The 13,407-nt window shown below is 40.0% G+C and overlaps 1 protein-coding gene across 4 annotated transcripts in view; it reads left to right on the top strand.

The window, feature by feature from the left end:
* The window catches only part of PPP4R1 (protein phosphatase 4 regulatory subunit 1), a 91,063-nt gene that overhangs the window by 27,489 nt on the left and 50,167 nt on the right, over positions 1-13,407 (top strand). For all 4 annotated transcript variants that reach the window (XM_077810446.1, XM_077810445.1, XM_077810448.1 and 1 more), the window contains one exon: positions 4,697-4,803. In XM_077810446.1, the coding sequence (XP_077666572.1) occupies positions 4,697-4,803 (107 nt within the window). The remainder of the gene's footprint in view (positions 1-4,696; positions 4,804-13,407) is intronic.

Below are 13,407 nucleotides of genomic sequence, written 5' to 3'. Positions count from 1 at the left end.
GGTGCAACTCAAATCAGGGGAAGAGGCTTCTTTTTCTGTGCTTCCTCTTTCTTCTGAAGAGAGTGACTCTTTGTCCTGTGGTAATCTGTGGAGACGCCACAAATACATACGTTACCTCAGGTTCAGGATGTTAAAACTTACCTTCCTCATTCCATCTCTTCAAGCTCAAAACTGATTAGCGGCTCAACTTACAGGACATATACTTCCATGTAGCCATCCATAGGAAGTACCTATGATGCACAGTGGGCCCCAGCCATTACTAGTACAAGGCACTGCCATTTGAACTTTCCATGGGATCGATGATCTTGACAAATTGCCTAATGGTATTAGCAGCAGTACACATAAGGAGAGAGGACATTCATGTTTACCTGTACCTAGACGATTGGCTGATCAGAGGCAGGAGTCTAAATTTTGTCTCATTCCATCACAAATGATAGAGTTCATACGAGCTACAATCAACTCTCCATTGGTGAAAGCCTATCTCCAAAGGACAGGTTCCACTCTTTCTGATCAATAATAAACAACCTAAAGTCAAGTCCAGTTATGACAGTGTAGACTTGCTGAGGTCTACTAGGCCACTCGTTGGTGTGCACATAAATGACACCACTTTCCAAACTTCACCTTTGGTCTCTACAATGTTGGCTGAGGGGATAGTACTTTTTGTCCAAACACACATGAGCAAGAGGGTCACAGTCTTACTCCAAGTTTTGAGAGAGTGCAGTTGGTGGTTAAACCCCAAGAACAAACGAAAGGATGTTCAATACTCTGCCCCCTTTGACAATGATACTCATTACAGACACACCAGGAACAGGATAGGGAGCCCATCTAAACCATTTGTAGGTCCAGGGAACCTGGTCCCAAGATGACTTGAAACATAAACATCCTGGAGCTCATGCCCATAGACTGGCTTGTATGGCATTTTCTACTCTCCTATGGAACTCAGTGGTACAGATCTTGATGCTCAATACGCTATGTAAATACGCAGGGAGGAGCTGGTTCATTACCCCTTTGATAGGAAGCCATCAAGCCGTGACATGCTGCCCAAATGGGATAACTCCATTGGCTCATTCTCTTCCAGAAATCAGCAACAACCTAACAGACTTCTTGAGCAGACCTGCAGTAGCCAACAATGGGTGGTTGCTGTGGAAATCCATCACAGAGCTGCTATTTGGTCAATTTGAGATTTCTACCGTTGATGTTTTCACCACCAAGAACAGTGCCAAATACCCAAACTTTTTGCTCCAGAGGAATAAAATGCCCTGTTTCATTGCCAGACTGCTTCCTGCAACAATAGACTCAAGTCCTGAATCTACTTCTGCCAATTTTCCCCCTGATCCCCAGGTTGATAGCCAAGGTCAGAAGGAGCAAGGCCACATTCATCCTCAGAATGCTTTACTGGCTGAAGCAGTTTTGGCTTTCAGACCTATTGCAGGTGTCCATTTGGCACTCCATCCATCGCCCAGGCATAATATCACAGAATCGTGGTCAGATTCTGCACCCACGCCTACTGTCATTGTACCTGATGACTTGAATATCGGCTGATGGACCACTGATGACAAAGACTGCTTCCAGCAATTCAGGAAATTCTCATACAGAGCAGAAAGTCATATACAGGAAAGAGGTGCTCTTTGAAATGGAAGAAGTTCTCCATATGGACAGTCCAATGCAGTCTGGACCTGATAGAAGCCCCGATACCTAAGATTGTCAACTACATGCCACACTTAAAGCATGCTGGCCTGCTCTTATGGTTCACCTTGCAAGAATATCAGTACATCACTCTGCGGTTCAGTCATGCTCCATTGTACCCCCAACTGTATCCAAGTTTCTCAAAAGTCTTCTGCATGCTTAACCACTGGTTAGAGATCCGACTTTGGACCCGCCTATATGTTCTTTCACAGGGACAAACTGTGCTATATCTGCATCCCAGGTTCATTCCTAAATTGGTCTCAGAATTCCACCTAAACTATTCAATCAATCAGTCTGCCCAAAATCTGACTGGATACAGGATAAAAGAAGCTAAGTACTATGAACATTTCCAGAGCCATACTCTATTATATTGACAGGGCCAAGCCTTTTAAGCCTATCCCCTTGCCTCTTTCTGGTTATGTCCATCCCTTTGAAAAGCCAGGCCATCTCATCATAGAGAATCTGTATGGATCATGCACAGTATTTCCATCTTTTTTTATCAGATTTCTGGCCACCCTCTCTTCCAAATGTCAAGGCTCACTCCACCATGATACAGGCATTCTCTTCTGCCTGCTTCAGGAATGTGTTGAGATCTGCAAGGTAGCAACATTGGGCAACTCCCTGACCTTTGTCAAACATTACATCCTTGACTTAGCAACTAGGTCAGATGCTGAGTTTGGGAGAGCAGCACTTCAATCATTATTTTGAGTAATATAGCTGAAATTCCTCGTTCCCACCATCCAGTGAGGCCACTGCTTTCCAGTCACCAGTTACACATAATTGAAGAAGAATGAACAGTTACTTACCTACAGTGACTGTGATTCCATCCCACTCCCTAGGTGTAGTCAGCGTGGCTCTCGTGACCCATCCTCAATACCCACTTTAGGGAGTCCTAAGCAACTATGGGTTTTGAAATGAGGGAGGGTCTTGGCTGTCCTTCCCTTTATGCCCTTGTGTGGGACCACAGGGAGGCATAGGGTGCATAAATGGTGTCAAAGGACCGAGCTATTTAGAAGATATTAATCTTTTGTGCATGAGGTGCATGTCCATTCTACAGTAGGATCCACACTGAGTACAATATATTGAAGAACCATGCACTGCAGGGAAAGTAATCATTCTTTCCCTATGATTCTCTGTCCAGGGTTCCAGTGGTCAATGAAACCTTGGGGAAAGGATACAGAGTGGCAGTGGTAGGGCTGGGCGATGGCAGGTGAAGCCTGTTGCTTGCCTGCTAGTTAAAGGAAGGGAGGTCATTTATATCCCTCACAGAGTTTCTTAAGCAAAAGCTGAGTTTTTAGGGTAAATTTACCCTTTTATGAGCACTACATAGATACTTCTGGTCATTTGATTATAAAAAATTTGAACGAACCATGAATCCTGATCAAGCTGGAATATTTTTGTTACATTATAGTCAATGAGCATATTTTTATTAGTTGTTTCTCTATTTAGAGATGTATAACACTTTTTCCAGGTTGAAACTTGGCATGGGTGATCTCATTTCAAGAGCAGACTTGGAAAAAGTGAAGAGTTTCTACAGTTTGTTGTATTTTTAAAGAAAATATACAGGAAAATAGGTCCTTAAAAGATTCTTTTTCATTTAAAACAGTTTTGCAGATGGTTAGTGTGTAATGTGGATGGATTACTTTTGATATTGTGGAAAAGTTTACCACTTTTAATTCTAGAAAGTTTTAAATGATTGTTAATGTTGAGGCTTTACATTCATGGAAATGGTCTGTATTTTCCTGGCTCCAGTTAAATGAATTGCAAAGTTCCTAAGGCCCTGTGTATGTGAGAAATACAACCAGTGTGTGACATACTTATGTGATCTAGTTTTAATTATGTGGTTGATTTGTCTGCACAGCTGAATTTTTTCCTGGCCCTCCCATTTGTCAACAAACTTTCTGTCCACACCTACATCACTATGTTTGTACCAATCCATTCTGGGAATATCTAGGTGGTTATCCCTTACTGTGTCAGGAATGGGATAGGTAGCTTGAAGGACATGCACAAAGAACAAGCAGCCTGTGGGGGCAATGCACTCTTGTCCGGGTTTTCTTACTATATAGAGAGATAGAGGACCATCCAAACTTGTGATAGTTGTGTATATCCCATCTATACTGCCAAAAAGTGTGAAACTGGTTTCAGAAAGAAAATCATATGCAGGAGTAGGCTGCTTACAAGGAGGAAAGTTGGTAGTGGCTACAATTACTAACCAGTCTTTAACCATGTTGTCTGAACACATCCCATTTAGAGCCATCCATGTCACTAACAAATTACAATTTTAGTTAAAACTTGGATCTTGTCCTTTAAATTTCTAGTCTAGTCTGTAGTGTCAATATTGAGATGTTTTGGGTTCAGTATAAAAATGTCATGAGTTAAAAGTAGTGGATAAGGTGGTTCTGATTTACATGAATGCTTCATATCTCTTATTCAAGCATAAACAGAGCTGTACATGTGTTCTGTTTTTATTTTCATGGTGCATGTATATAACTTGGTACAAAATGCAGCGTTGGTTATCTTTAATTTGGCTATAGTTAGTCTTTACTGAGTTCTCATACTTTCATTAGTGGAAATAAAACCTGGAGTTGTATCAAAAACTGTTTAAAAGCAAGAGTCTCGCCTCACCTTGCCTCAGCCAAGTAGGGGAATTCAGAGTTGAGGACGAAAATCTGACTCTGTCAACACCCACCCCCCTGCACCTGGAGGATGGGGAATAATCCCAGGTTGTTGACATCCCCTTTGATTTCCCTTGTCCTTGTAAATTGAAGGATATTAACATTAATTCAGCTTTTTACATTTAATGTTAATAGTTCAGATATTTATCATAGCTCTAAAAATCCTTAGGGTATTTTTAAGATTATTTTAATTAAAGTTATTAATTTAAAATTATTTAGATCCGTTTTTATGGTCTGGTTAGAAAACTTGTTCACCCCTAAGAAATATTGAGTAATCAAAAATGTTAAGTTACTGCTTCCAAAAATTGTATGATATTTATTCTCTTATGAACTAGGCAAATGGTGGCTCGAAGTTTGCTGGACACTTTGAAGGAAGTCAGCGATGATGAGAGAGATTGTATTGCTGTGCTGGAGAGAATCAGCAGATTAGCTGATGATTCAGGTATGTAGTATGAAAGATCCTAATGGGCTAATGGAGGAAGATCAAAGCTTTTAACATTAGATCAGTGTGTTTTTCTTCCCCTTCCATATTTAAAATAGGCCTTCAGAATTCCATAATGTATTTTGTGATTTTTTTTTTTTTTTTCCCCTCAGGAGTCTTTCTTCCCCTCCCCTGCTGCTTGCTTCAGTAGCACTTTACGAAAACAGCTAATAATTTGTAACTCATCTATAGTGCTTTTCATTAGTAGATCTCAACAAAAGTTTATATTATGTAATCAGGTATCCCAAATTTACATGGTACTTCGCAATTTGTAGATGAAGATACATTCTCTGCCCTGAAGAGCTGACAATTGAAGGGAGCCTAATCCTGTAAACCTTCTGTGCAAAACTGCCATAGGCTTCAATAGGAGTTTCACAGGCAGAGGTCTTGCAGGTTCAGGCCCTATGTTGGTCAAATCAATCACATTATACCACAAACTGCTGAGGTAAAGGAGGACATGAGAATTGTTGATGGGGTGGAAGGAAGGATTTTTTTTTCTTGTAGTAGTAGGGGCTTTAGGAGGAATTTGAAGGTGGGGAGAGGGCTTTGCTGATGGAGCATATTGATACTTTTGGATGTTTGAGATGTGAAGTCAAGCATAGAAGGAAGAAAATGGAATAGTGAGGCAAAAAGTGAGGGAAGAGAGTAGGGGATGGGGTTGAATAAGGAAAAAGGAGAGCAGGGAAGTAGGTGCAGTAAAATATATGTAAGGCTTTCTAAGTGAGGATGTGTATATTGAAATTGATGTGGTAAGAAACAGAAAGTTATGGAGATATTCACATCTGGAGAGGTGATGCTGCGGTTGAAGTAACAAGAGAGGAGGATGATTTCAGCAGCAAGAGAGGCCTGACATCACAGGAGGCACAAACATTATTTATACTCTACAGCAGGAATGCTGTGGGAGTTTGAGAAACCTGTGTAGATCTAACATGAGGAGAAAATTGCTTTTGGTCTTCATCTCCCTTACTCCTTTTCTTTCTTCCAGAATCACAGAACACATGCTTTTCAAGGCAAATAGTTCTACCAAGGGCTACCATGTTAATTTATAATGCATGTTTTTGATGTTTATATGAGCAAATGTTATTGACAGATAAGTAGCCATTCGGAGTAAAAATAAGATGATCGTGCTATTTTAAAATATATATATATTTCAATATATACAAAATAGTGGTAAACCATTGTTTCTTGGACACTTTCCGATTTGGTTTTGCTTTTGAAATCTATAGCAGCAGTTTGCCTATTTTTGTTTTTCCAGCTGTGCTGAGCACTAGCATCTCCTAAGCCCTCAGGTTAATTTTGGGTTCTCAGCATATCTGAAAATAGGATAGATGTGTCTGGGGGAAAATAGCTTCATGAAGAGCTATGTACGTTTTGTGCAGTAATATCAGCAGTCTTTATTGCTATAGTGATGAGCAAGTTTTCAGCCTAAAGCTTTCATGCATAACTGTCAATTTGACATATCTGTTTGTAGAAGAAAGATGGAGTACTGAGACCTGAGCTCAAATCTGCTTTGTTTCCTATAGCAAGAGTAGTGTATTTTTGGTCTGGACTGGTATTTGGCTAGTTAGCAAAAGCAGCATTTCAAGCTTTTTGTGCACTGTAAAATTTCAGTTTCCAGTGCTACTAGTTTTGTCATACTGTAGGCCTGATTCTGCAGCTGCTCCGTGAATAATACTGCCATTAACTTCATTGTGAGTTTCATGCATGGTACAGCTGTAATATCAGGCCGTAACCTGTTTCTTTAAGACAGTCAATATGAACATTCATTGTGCATCTTAAAACAAAACTAGTTACAAACGGAAATAGATCTGTCTTGATGAAGCTGGTAAAAGAGAGTATAAATACTTGTATCTTTTCAATCTACACTGCAGCATTAAATAAAATTACTAATTTTGTATGGTAAGAAGTGGTATTTTTGTGACTTAAGTTATTTTCTAAACTTGCTTTGTAAAACTTATGAACAATTGAAAATTTTAATTTATTTGTGCTTTGGACTTGCTTAGTTTGACTCAAATCTCTTATCTGGTGGTACTCTGGCTTCATTGTTAGAATTATACTGGAACCAAGCCTAAGTATCAAGAAAAGCCCATTAGCACGTGAACTGCTGCGAGATTAGACTAAACTAATGTAGACAACTTCTCATTTTTTGACAGGTGATTTCCATCACTGTCACACTTGAACCATGATGATTGGTTTTCTTCTGATTTTTACCATCTGTCAGCTGGCTCAAATGAGAAACTGAGGCAGTTCTTTTTATTGTGTGTATATTGTATAATTAAGTTTGAAGGCAGAAACAGGGACTTGCATTGAATGTTGCATAGTTGAGTGAGAGTCCCCCACCAGTGCTATTCGTAAGGCTGTGTGTCTATCACGGAGGATTTACGTGACTTTCGGTGACCTCTGTAGCGGCCAGCGTGGCTAGCTTCAGGGCTGCCCAAGCAGATCAGATAGCTGCTGGGGCATTCTTCGGCCACTGCGCCCCTTTGGGGCGGAGGCAGTGAGCTGAGGCCCCCAGCCTTCCCTCCTCTTAGGAGCTGCAGGGACATCCCATCCACTTTTGGGGAGATGAGCAAAGTCAGGTAGGGAATCTGCCAGCCCCGCCAACCCTCTTCCCCCCCAAGGATCAGTGGGGGATCCCTGGCCGCGCACTGCCGCCTGCCTCCCCACCAGCAGGGGTTCTGGGCCAACCCATCAGTCGCTTCCCCCTCTGCATCACCTGCAGCACCCCCAGACCGTCCTCCCGAGAGCACTTGCGGTCCCCCAGCCCAAGCTTAGTTAGGGGTAAATAGGACAAGTCTTGGACAAGTCACGGGCTGTGAATTTTTGTTTACTGCCCATGACCAGTCCATGACTTTTACTAAAAATACCCATGACTAAAACGTAGCCTTAGCTATTGGTAATCAATATATAGGTATTACAGCTGGAGTGCTAGAAACATCTATACCAGGGGTTCTCAAACTGGGGGTCGGGACACGTCAGGGGGTTGCGAGGGTATTACATGGGGGGGGTCGCGAGCTGTCAGTCTTCACCACAAACCCCACTTTGCCTCCAGCATTTATAATGGTGTTAAATATATAAAAAGCTGTTTTTAATTTATAAGGGGGCTCGTACTCAGAGGCTTCCTATGTGAAAGGGGTCACCAGTACAAAAGAACTACTGACCTATACTAAGGTTGTCTAATAACTTCCATTACAAACCCATATCTTTAGATACTTCTAATGTTAAGTCCGCTATTGGGCTGAAATTTTCTAGTCATGGTCTCTAGCTTTTTTTAAAGTTTGAACCAAAATGGTTCAGCTGTGTGCCTGCATTTGAGTACAAGAATAATGAGTAAAAATATGATTTTTATTATAAAAATTCTTACTCTAAGGACACAGAAATTGCCATACGAGATCAGACCAGTGATCTGTCTTGTCCAGTATCCTGTCTCCAACGGCTAGTAACATCTGCTTTAGAGGAGGAAACCGGGTAGTAGGCAGGTGTGTATTAATCTTCCCCAAGGAAGGTTTCCTCCTAACCCCCAGTAGTTTAGAGTTTGGTGTCCGTCCCAAAGTTTGAGGGTTTCTATTCCTTCCAAAGTTCTTTTTTGTTTTTTTTAATATTTACTACCATAATTGTGGGGAGGGTGTGTGTGTCGGGCAGAAGGTATTGTTACACACACAAACATTTAGTTTGTTTTTTGTATCCTGCTAAGCTCTTGACCTCGCTGACAACTTGTGGTAAAGAGTTCCACAGACTAATTATACTTTGTGTGGTAAACGTATTTCCTCTTCCGAATTTGCTACTTTTCAGCTTTTGTTCCCCTAGTTCTTAAATAAAAAGCGCGAATAGCAGTTAATGTGGAAACATGAATCTGCCTTGTGTATACATATGCACTTATGTGAAGCCCATCACCATAGCATCTGAATGCCTTACAACCATTAATTGATTTATCCTCCCAACACTCTTTAAAGTGTAATGTATTCACCCTTGTGAAAGTTAGTATTGCAGTGAAGCCACTGGACTGGGATTCAGGGGTAACATCCCAGCTTTGCCACCGTCTCCGTTGTGGGCATGGACAAGTCACTTGTGCCTCCTTTTGCCATTTTGTAAAATGGGGATAATTGTACTTCTCTACCTCATCAATAATCGTGATACTGTCCCTACCTCTGTTATTTTTGTAGCATCTTATGTTTCGTTTATCAAACATGGAGCCTGATGCTGCAGGTCCAGTGTCCATGGAGCCATTAACTCCCTTTTGAAGTTAACGTTTCAATTCCCATTGAAGTTGTTGTGAATGTTGCAGAGTGTCTGTAGCACTGGGCCCCTCTCAGTTGTAACATCTATGAGACAGGGACTGTATCTTCATCTGGTTTTGGAAAGTACCATGTATATTTAGGGTACTGTAAAAACTACTACTGTAATAAACCTTTTTAAAGGGCTATGGGGGGAAATGGCAGGTTGGAGATGAAAGTCTCCTGCTGGAAAGATATTATTTATTTCACCAAACACAGAGATTGTTAGAACACTGTCACCAGAATGATGAACTAGTTAGTTTTCTACATACATCTGTCTCGAATACAACTTACTTGATAAACTTAACGTTTTCCAAAAACTTATCATGAGACTAATTTTGAGGCTGTAATCAAGCCTAGAATTCTTTTAACCATAATTAATCAAGTAACATATAGTAAGCCGAATATAAATAACTTGTCTGCCGTCATTCCAGATTTGTGCACACTGTGCATATAATTGCTATACTCAGAAATGACTATCAGAGTTTTTTCTTAAGCAGATTTATGGGATGACACTAAATATTTCTGAAAACATGTATGGATGTCAAAAGTAATGTTGAAAAGCCCACTTTAAGTAACAGTTGAGATACTGACTCATAGCCTGCTGACAGCTTAGTAATGTTTCTTTTAGTCTGCAGCTCACATTGTCCTTAAGATTTTTTAATAACTGAAGTGCTTATGTGTCCCCATCCCAGCTGCCAGCAGTTCCGCACCCTTACACTCCATCTTCAACTTGTCAGAAAGTCCTCTTCCTTCCCTAATTGCTTCAGCATCTCCTTCCCCTGCCAAAAGTCCCTCTCACTTGGTAGTTACTAGCAAAAATTCTCTCCTTGAACTGGTAGTCCCTAGTTTGGTCCACTCCTGGCTGGTTAGCAAGGCATGTGGAAAGAGCAAAGCATCACAGCTGGCAGCCTGAAGGAGCAGACTGAGGTCTTGTCTGTGTTGATGGCATACCTGAAAAGAAAGGAGCAAGCTCTGTCTTCAGGCTGCGATAGACTTTCACCTAGTCCATTTTTTTTTCTTGAACACAGCCCTAGCAAAGTCTGTGTGGGATAGAGGGACAGATGAAAGGGAGGGGGAAGTGAGTGAGAGATTAAGAGGCAGGGTGGGGATTAAGAAGTATAATGGGAGAGAGTTGGAAGGAAGAGGAGAGAGAGTATTGGAAAGAAAGAGGAGGAAAATGGTATATGAAAGAGAGTGTATACCAGATTGAAGGAGAGTAGGGAATAAAGCTTTAAGATTTGATTAAATTTATTACTGTTTAAATTAGTCTAACTGTATCATGACACAATACAAACTGACACAGTTCATGTAAACGATATAAATATATATGCAAATTAGATTCTGCCCTCAGGCTCTTGACAAGTGGCCATTGTGATTCGCAGTGCTGGAAATTTTATACATCTTAATGTGAAGCTCAGTACATCGGTGGTGGTTGTGCAGGGAGAGGTACTTTCAAGAGGTGTCGTCTTTCTCCCCACACTGCCTAGCCAGCCTTCGAATACATAACACACACAAACCAGCATTGTTTGATAAGTGTGTTTCATCAGAAGATGGTATCTAATTAAGAACAGAAGCTTTTATGCAAATCAATAAATATATCCTGTGCAAAAAACTTAATTACATGGAGTTAAGAGTTTTCAAATGAGTTTCTTCAACAGAGATGAAGGAAATCACCAGTTGTGGCAGCATTAACACCTACAATAACTTCAGTTCTCATACATTATTACCACCCAAACCTCGTGATAACCAAATACACTCACGCCGCATCTACCTATATGGGAGATATTGACCGGTATAGATATTGTGAAAAAGCTCTTCATGTGGACGCTATTCCAGAACGAAGTTACTGTTTTTTTCACAATAACATCCACATGGGGAGTTATTCCAGAATAGCTACGCCAGTCAGTTTCCCCTTATAGACAAACCCTAAGACTCCTCTGGTCCACAACTCCATTTCAGTGCAACATATAAATAACTACAGTGCACGCATTCAGTGCCTCATAACCACAATGCAATCAGAACCTAACCCTCAGCTAGGTTAAGATATGTTTCCTGTTGGCATATGTGTAATGTTAAAGTCTGTGTGAACAAGTATCGGGTCACTGGGCATGTGCATTGATTTAACATGTTAATACCCAACTCTGTTGTAAAAGTTGTCAGGGAACACTGGAGCTTTTTGGCTGCTCAGTAGGAGGGACCAGTTGAGGCACATCCGATGAAGTGAGCTGTAGCTCACGAAAGCTTATGCTCAAATAAATTGGTTAGTCTCTAAGGTGCCACAAGTCCTCCTTTTCTTTTTGCGAATACAGACTAACACGGCTGTTACTCTGAAACCTGTCATAAGGAGATGTGAAAGTCACTTCTGGCTTTTGGGATAAGCACTTTAGATTAATGTTTCTGTTTAAAATGATCAATGGTGAAATAGTTAATTCACATTTAAAAATGAGAATTACAGTGTTCTATGCAGTGTAGTGTGGTTCCCAGGATATTGCAGTGTCAACATTCCCAACTCATTTGAGATGATTGGGGCAATTCACACTTTGCAGAGTACAGTAGAACCTCAGAGTTACAAACACCTTTGGAATGGAGATTGTTCATAACTCTGAAATGTTTGTATCTCTGAACAAAACATGGTTGTTCTTTCAAAGGTTTATAGCTGAACATTGACTTAATACAGCTTTGAAACTTTACTATGCAGAAGAAAAATGCTGCTCTCCCTTATTTTTTTAATATTTATGTTTAACTCAGTACTGTATTTTATTTGCTTTTCGGGGGGGAGGTCCTCTGCTACCTGATTGCACCCTTGCAGTTCCAAATGAGGTGTGTTGTGTGGTTGACTGGTCTGTTTGTAACTTTGAGGTTCTACTGTAATTGTAGAAGGCGGTTTGCAAACTGGGGAGGACAAAACTATATCAGTTTACACTTGAATCATCTTTGTCAAGTTCACATCCAGGAAAATTAGAAACAACTTAAAAAATTTAAATTCTGGAGTACAGTTCCATGACTAAACAGCTGCAGAACACATGAGAGCTTGGTGGAGCTAAATTGAGTTTTGATAAATGAGAAAAATAAATATAAAAGACTTAAGTGTAAAGCTTGAAAAGTAGCCAATCTATGAGATATTAGGATAAAGCATAACAAGGAGTCTAGTGGCCCCTTAGAGACTAACAGATTTATTTGGGCATAAGCTTTCATGGGTAAAAAACCCACTTCATAAAGATATACTTTCAGGTGACAAAATTTAAAAAAGGAGCATTTTAAAATGTTTCCCCTGACAAAGGTAGAGAATTATTTTTCTAAACAAATGTTATGGAAAATGTAATCATCCTTTGCAGATTTATTGTGTTGTTTGGAGTCTAAATGCAATCATTAAAGTTTGAAGTAAAAATTTTTAATGCTGATTGAAATAAAAATCTCAGCCCAACTTTATTATTTATTTGTATTGTGTTAGCACCTAGCAGACTGGGCCCATTGAACTAAGCCCTGTGCAAACATAAAACACAGACATGGTTCTTGTCCTGAAGACCTTGCAGTCTAACTGAGTAATAACTTTAGCCAGTGCCTCCATAATCTGTAATTTGTGATGATGACCAAACTATTTGTTTCTGTTTGGTTACAGTTTGTATTTTATAGAAATAGTAATAACAGCCATTGCAGTTTACTGTGATATAAAGAAATCTATCTTTAGGCTGCCATAGGACAAAGTTAAGTAGGAGGAGGAGGCGGAGAAGTGAAAGTGGAGAGAATGAGGGAGGGGTGGATATTTTTGTCTTTTCATCTTTGATATTGTTTTTGTTAGTACAGTTTTAGGAACTATAATGCAAAAAGCTGTACTAATGTAAGATTGAGATTGTGCATCTAGGTCCATTTTCAGCAAGGCACTTAAACATGTGCTTAAGTGCTTTGTAGAATTGAGACCTTAAACATGAGTGTCAGGGAACTTAGAAGTTTAAGGTTCTCGCATAGAAATAGTATTGCATATATGATGTATATTTAATTATTAACTATGCTGTTAAATGATTACACTTAATTACATACAAAACTACATTAAAAGAGCATTATTAAGGTTGTAAAGTCAAGCTCTCCGAAATTAGGAAATGCCAGAATTAAGGCTGCCTGAACAACCTTATTTTGTCCCCCTCGTGCATGGACATTTTGATACAGTGTTTAATTACATGATCACATACTATATTTTCTACAGGATCCTTGCCTCATTCAGAGCTCGGAATAAAGTGGTGCTAACTTAATGAGAAGATTTTCAGTATTTTGCTTTATCATGTGTGGCTAT

The sequence above is a fragment of the Eretmochelys imbricata genome, chromosome 2 (assembly GCF_965152235.1).
Source record: "Eretmochelys imbricata isolate rEreImb1 chromosome 2, rEreImb1.hap1, whole genome shotgun sequence".
NCBI lineage: Eukaryota > Metazoa > Chordata > Testudines > Cheloniidae > Eretmochelys > Eretmochelys imbricata.
Note: the sequence above shows the minus strand (reverse complement) of the source record. Positions and strands in the feature narration are given on the sequence as shown.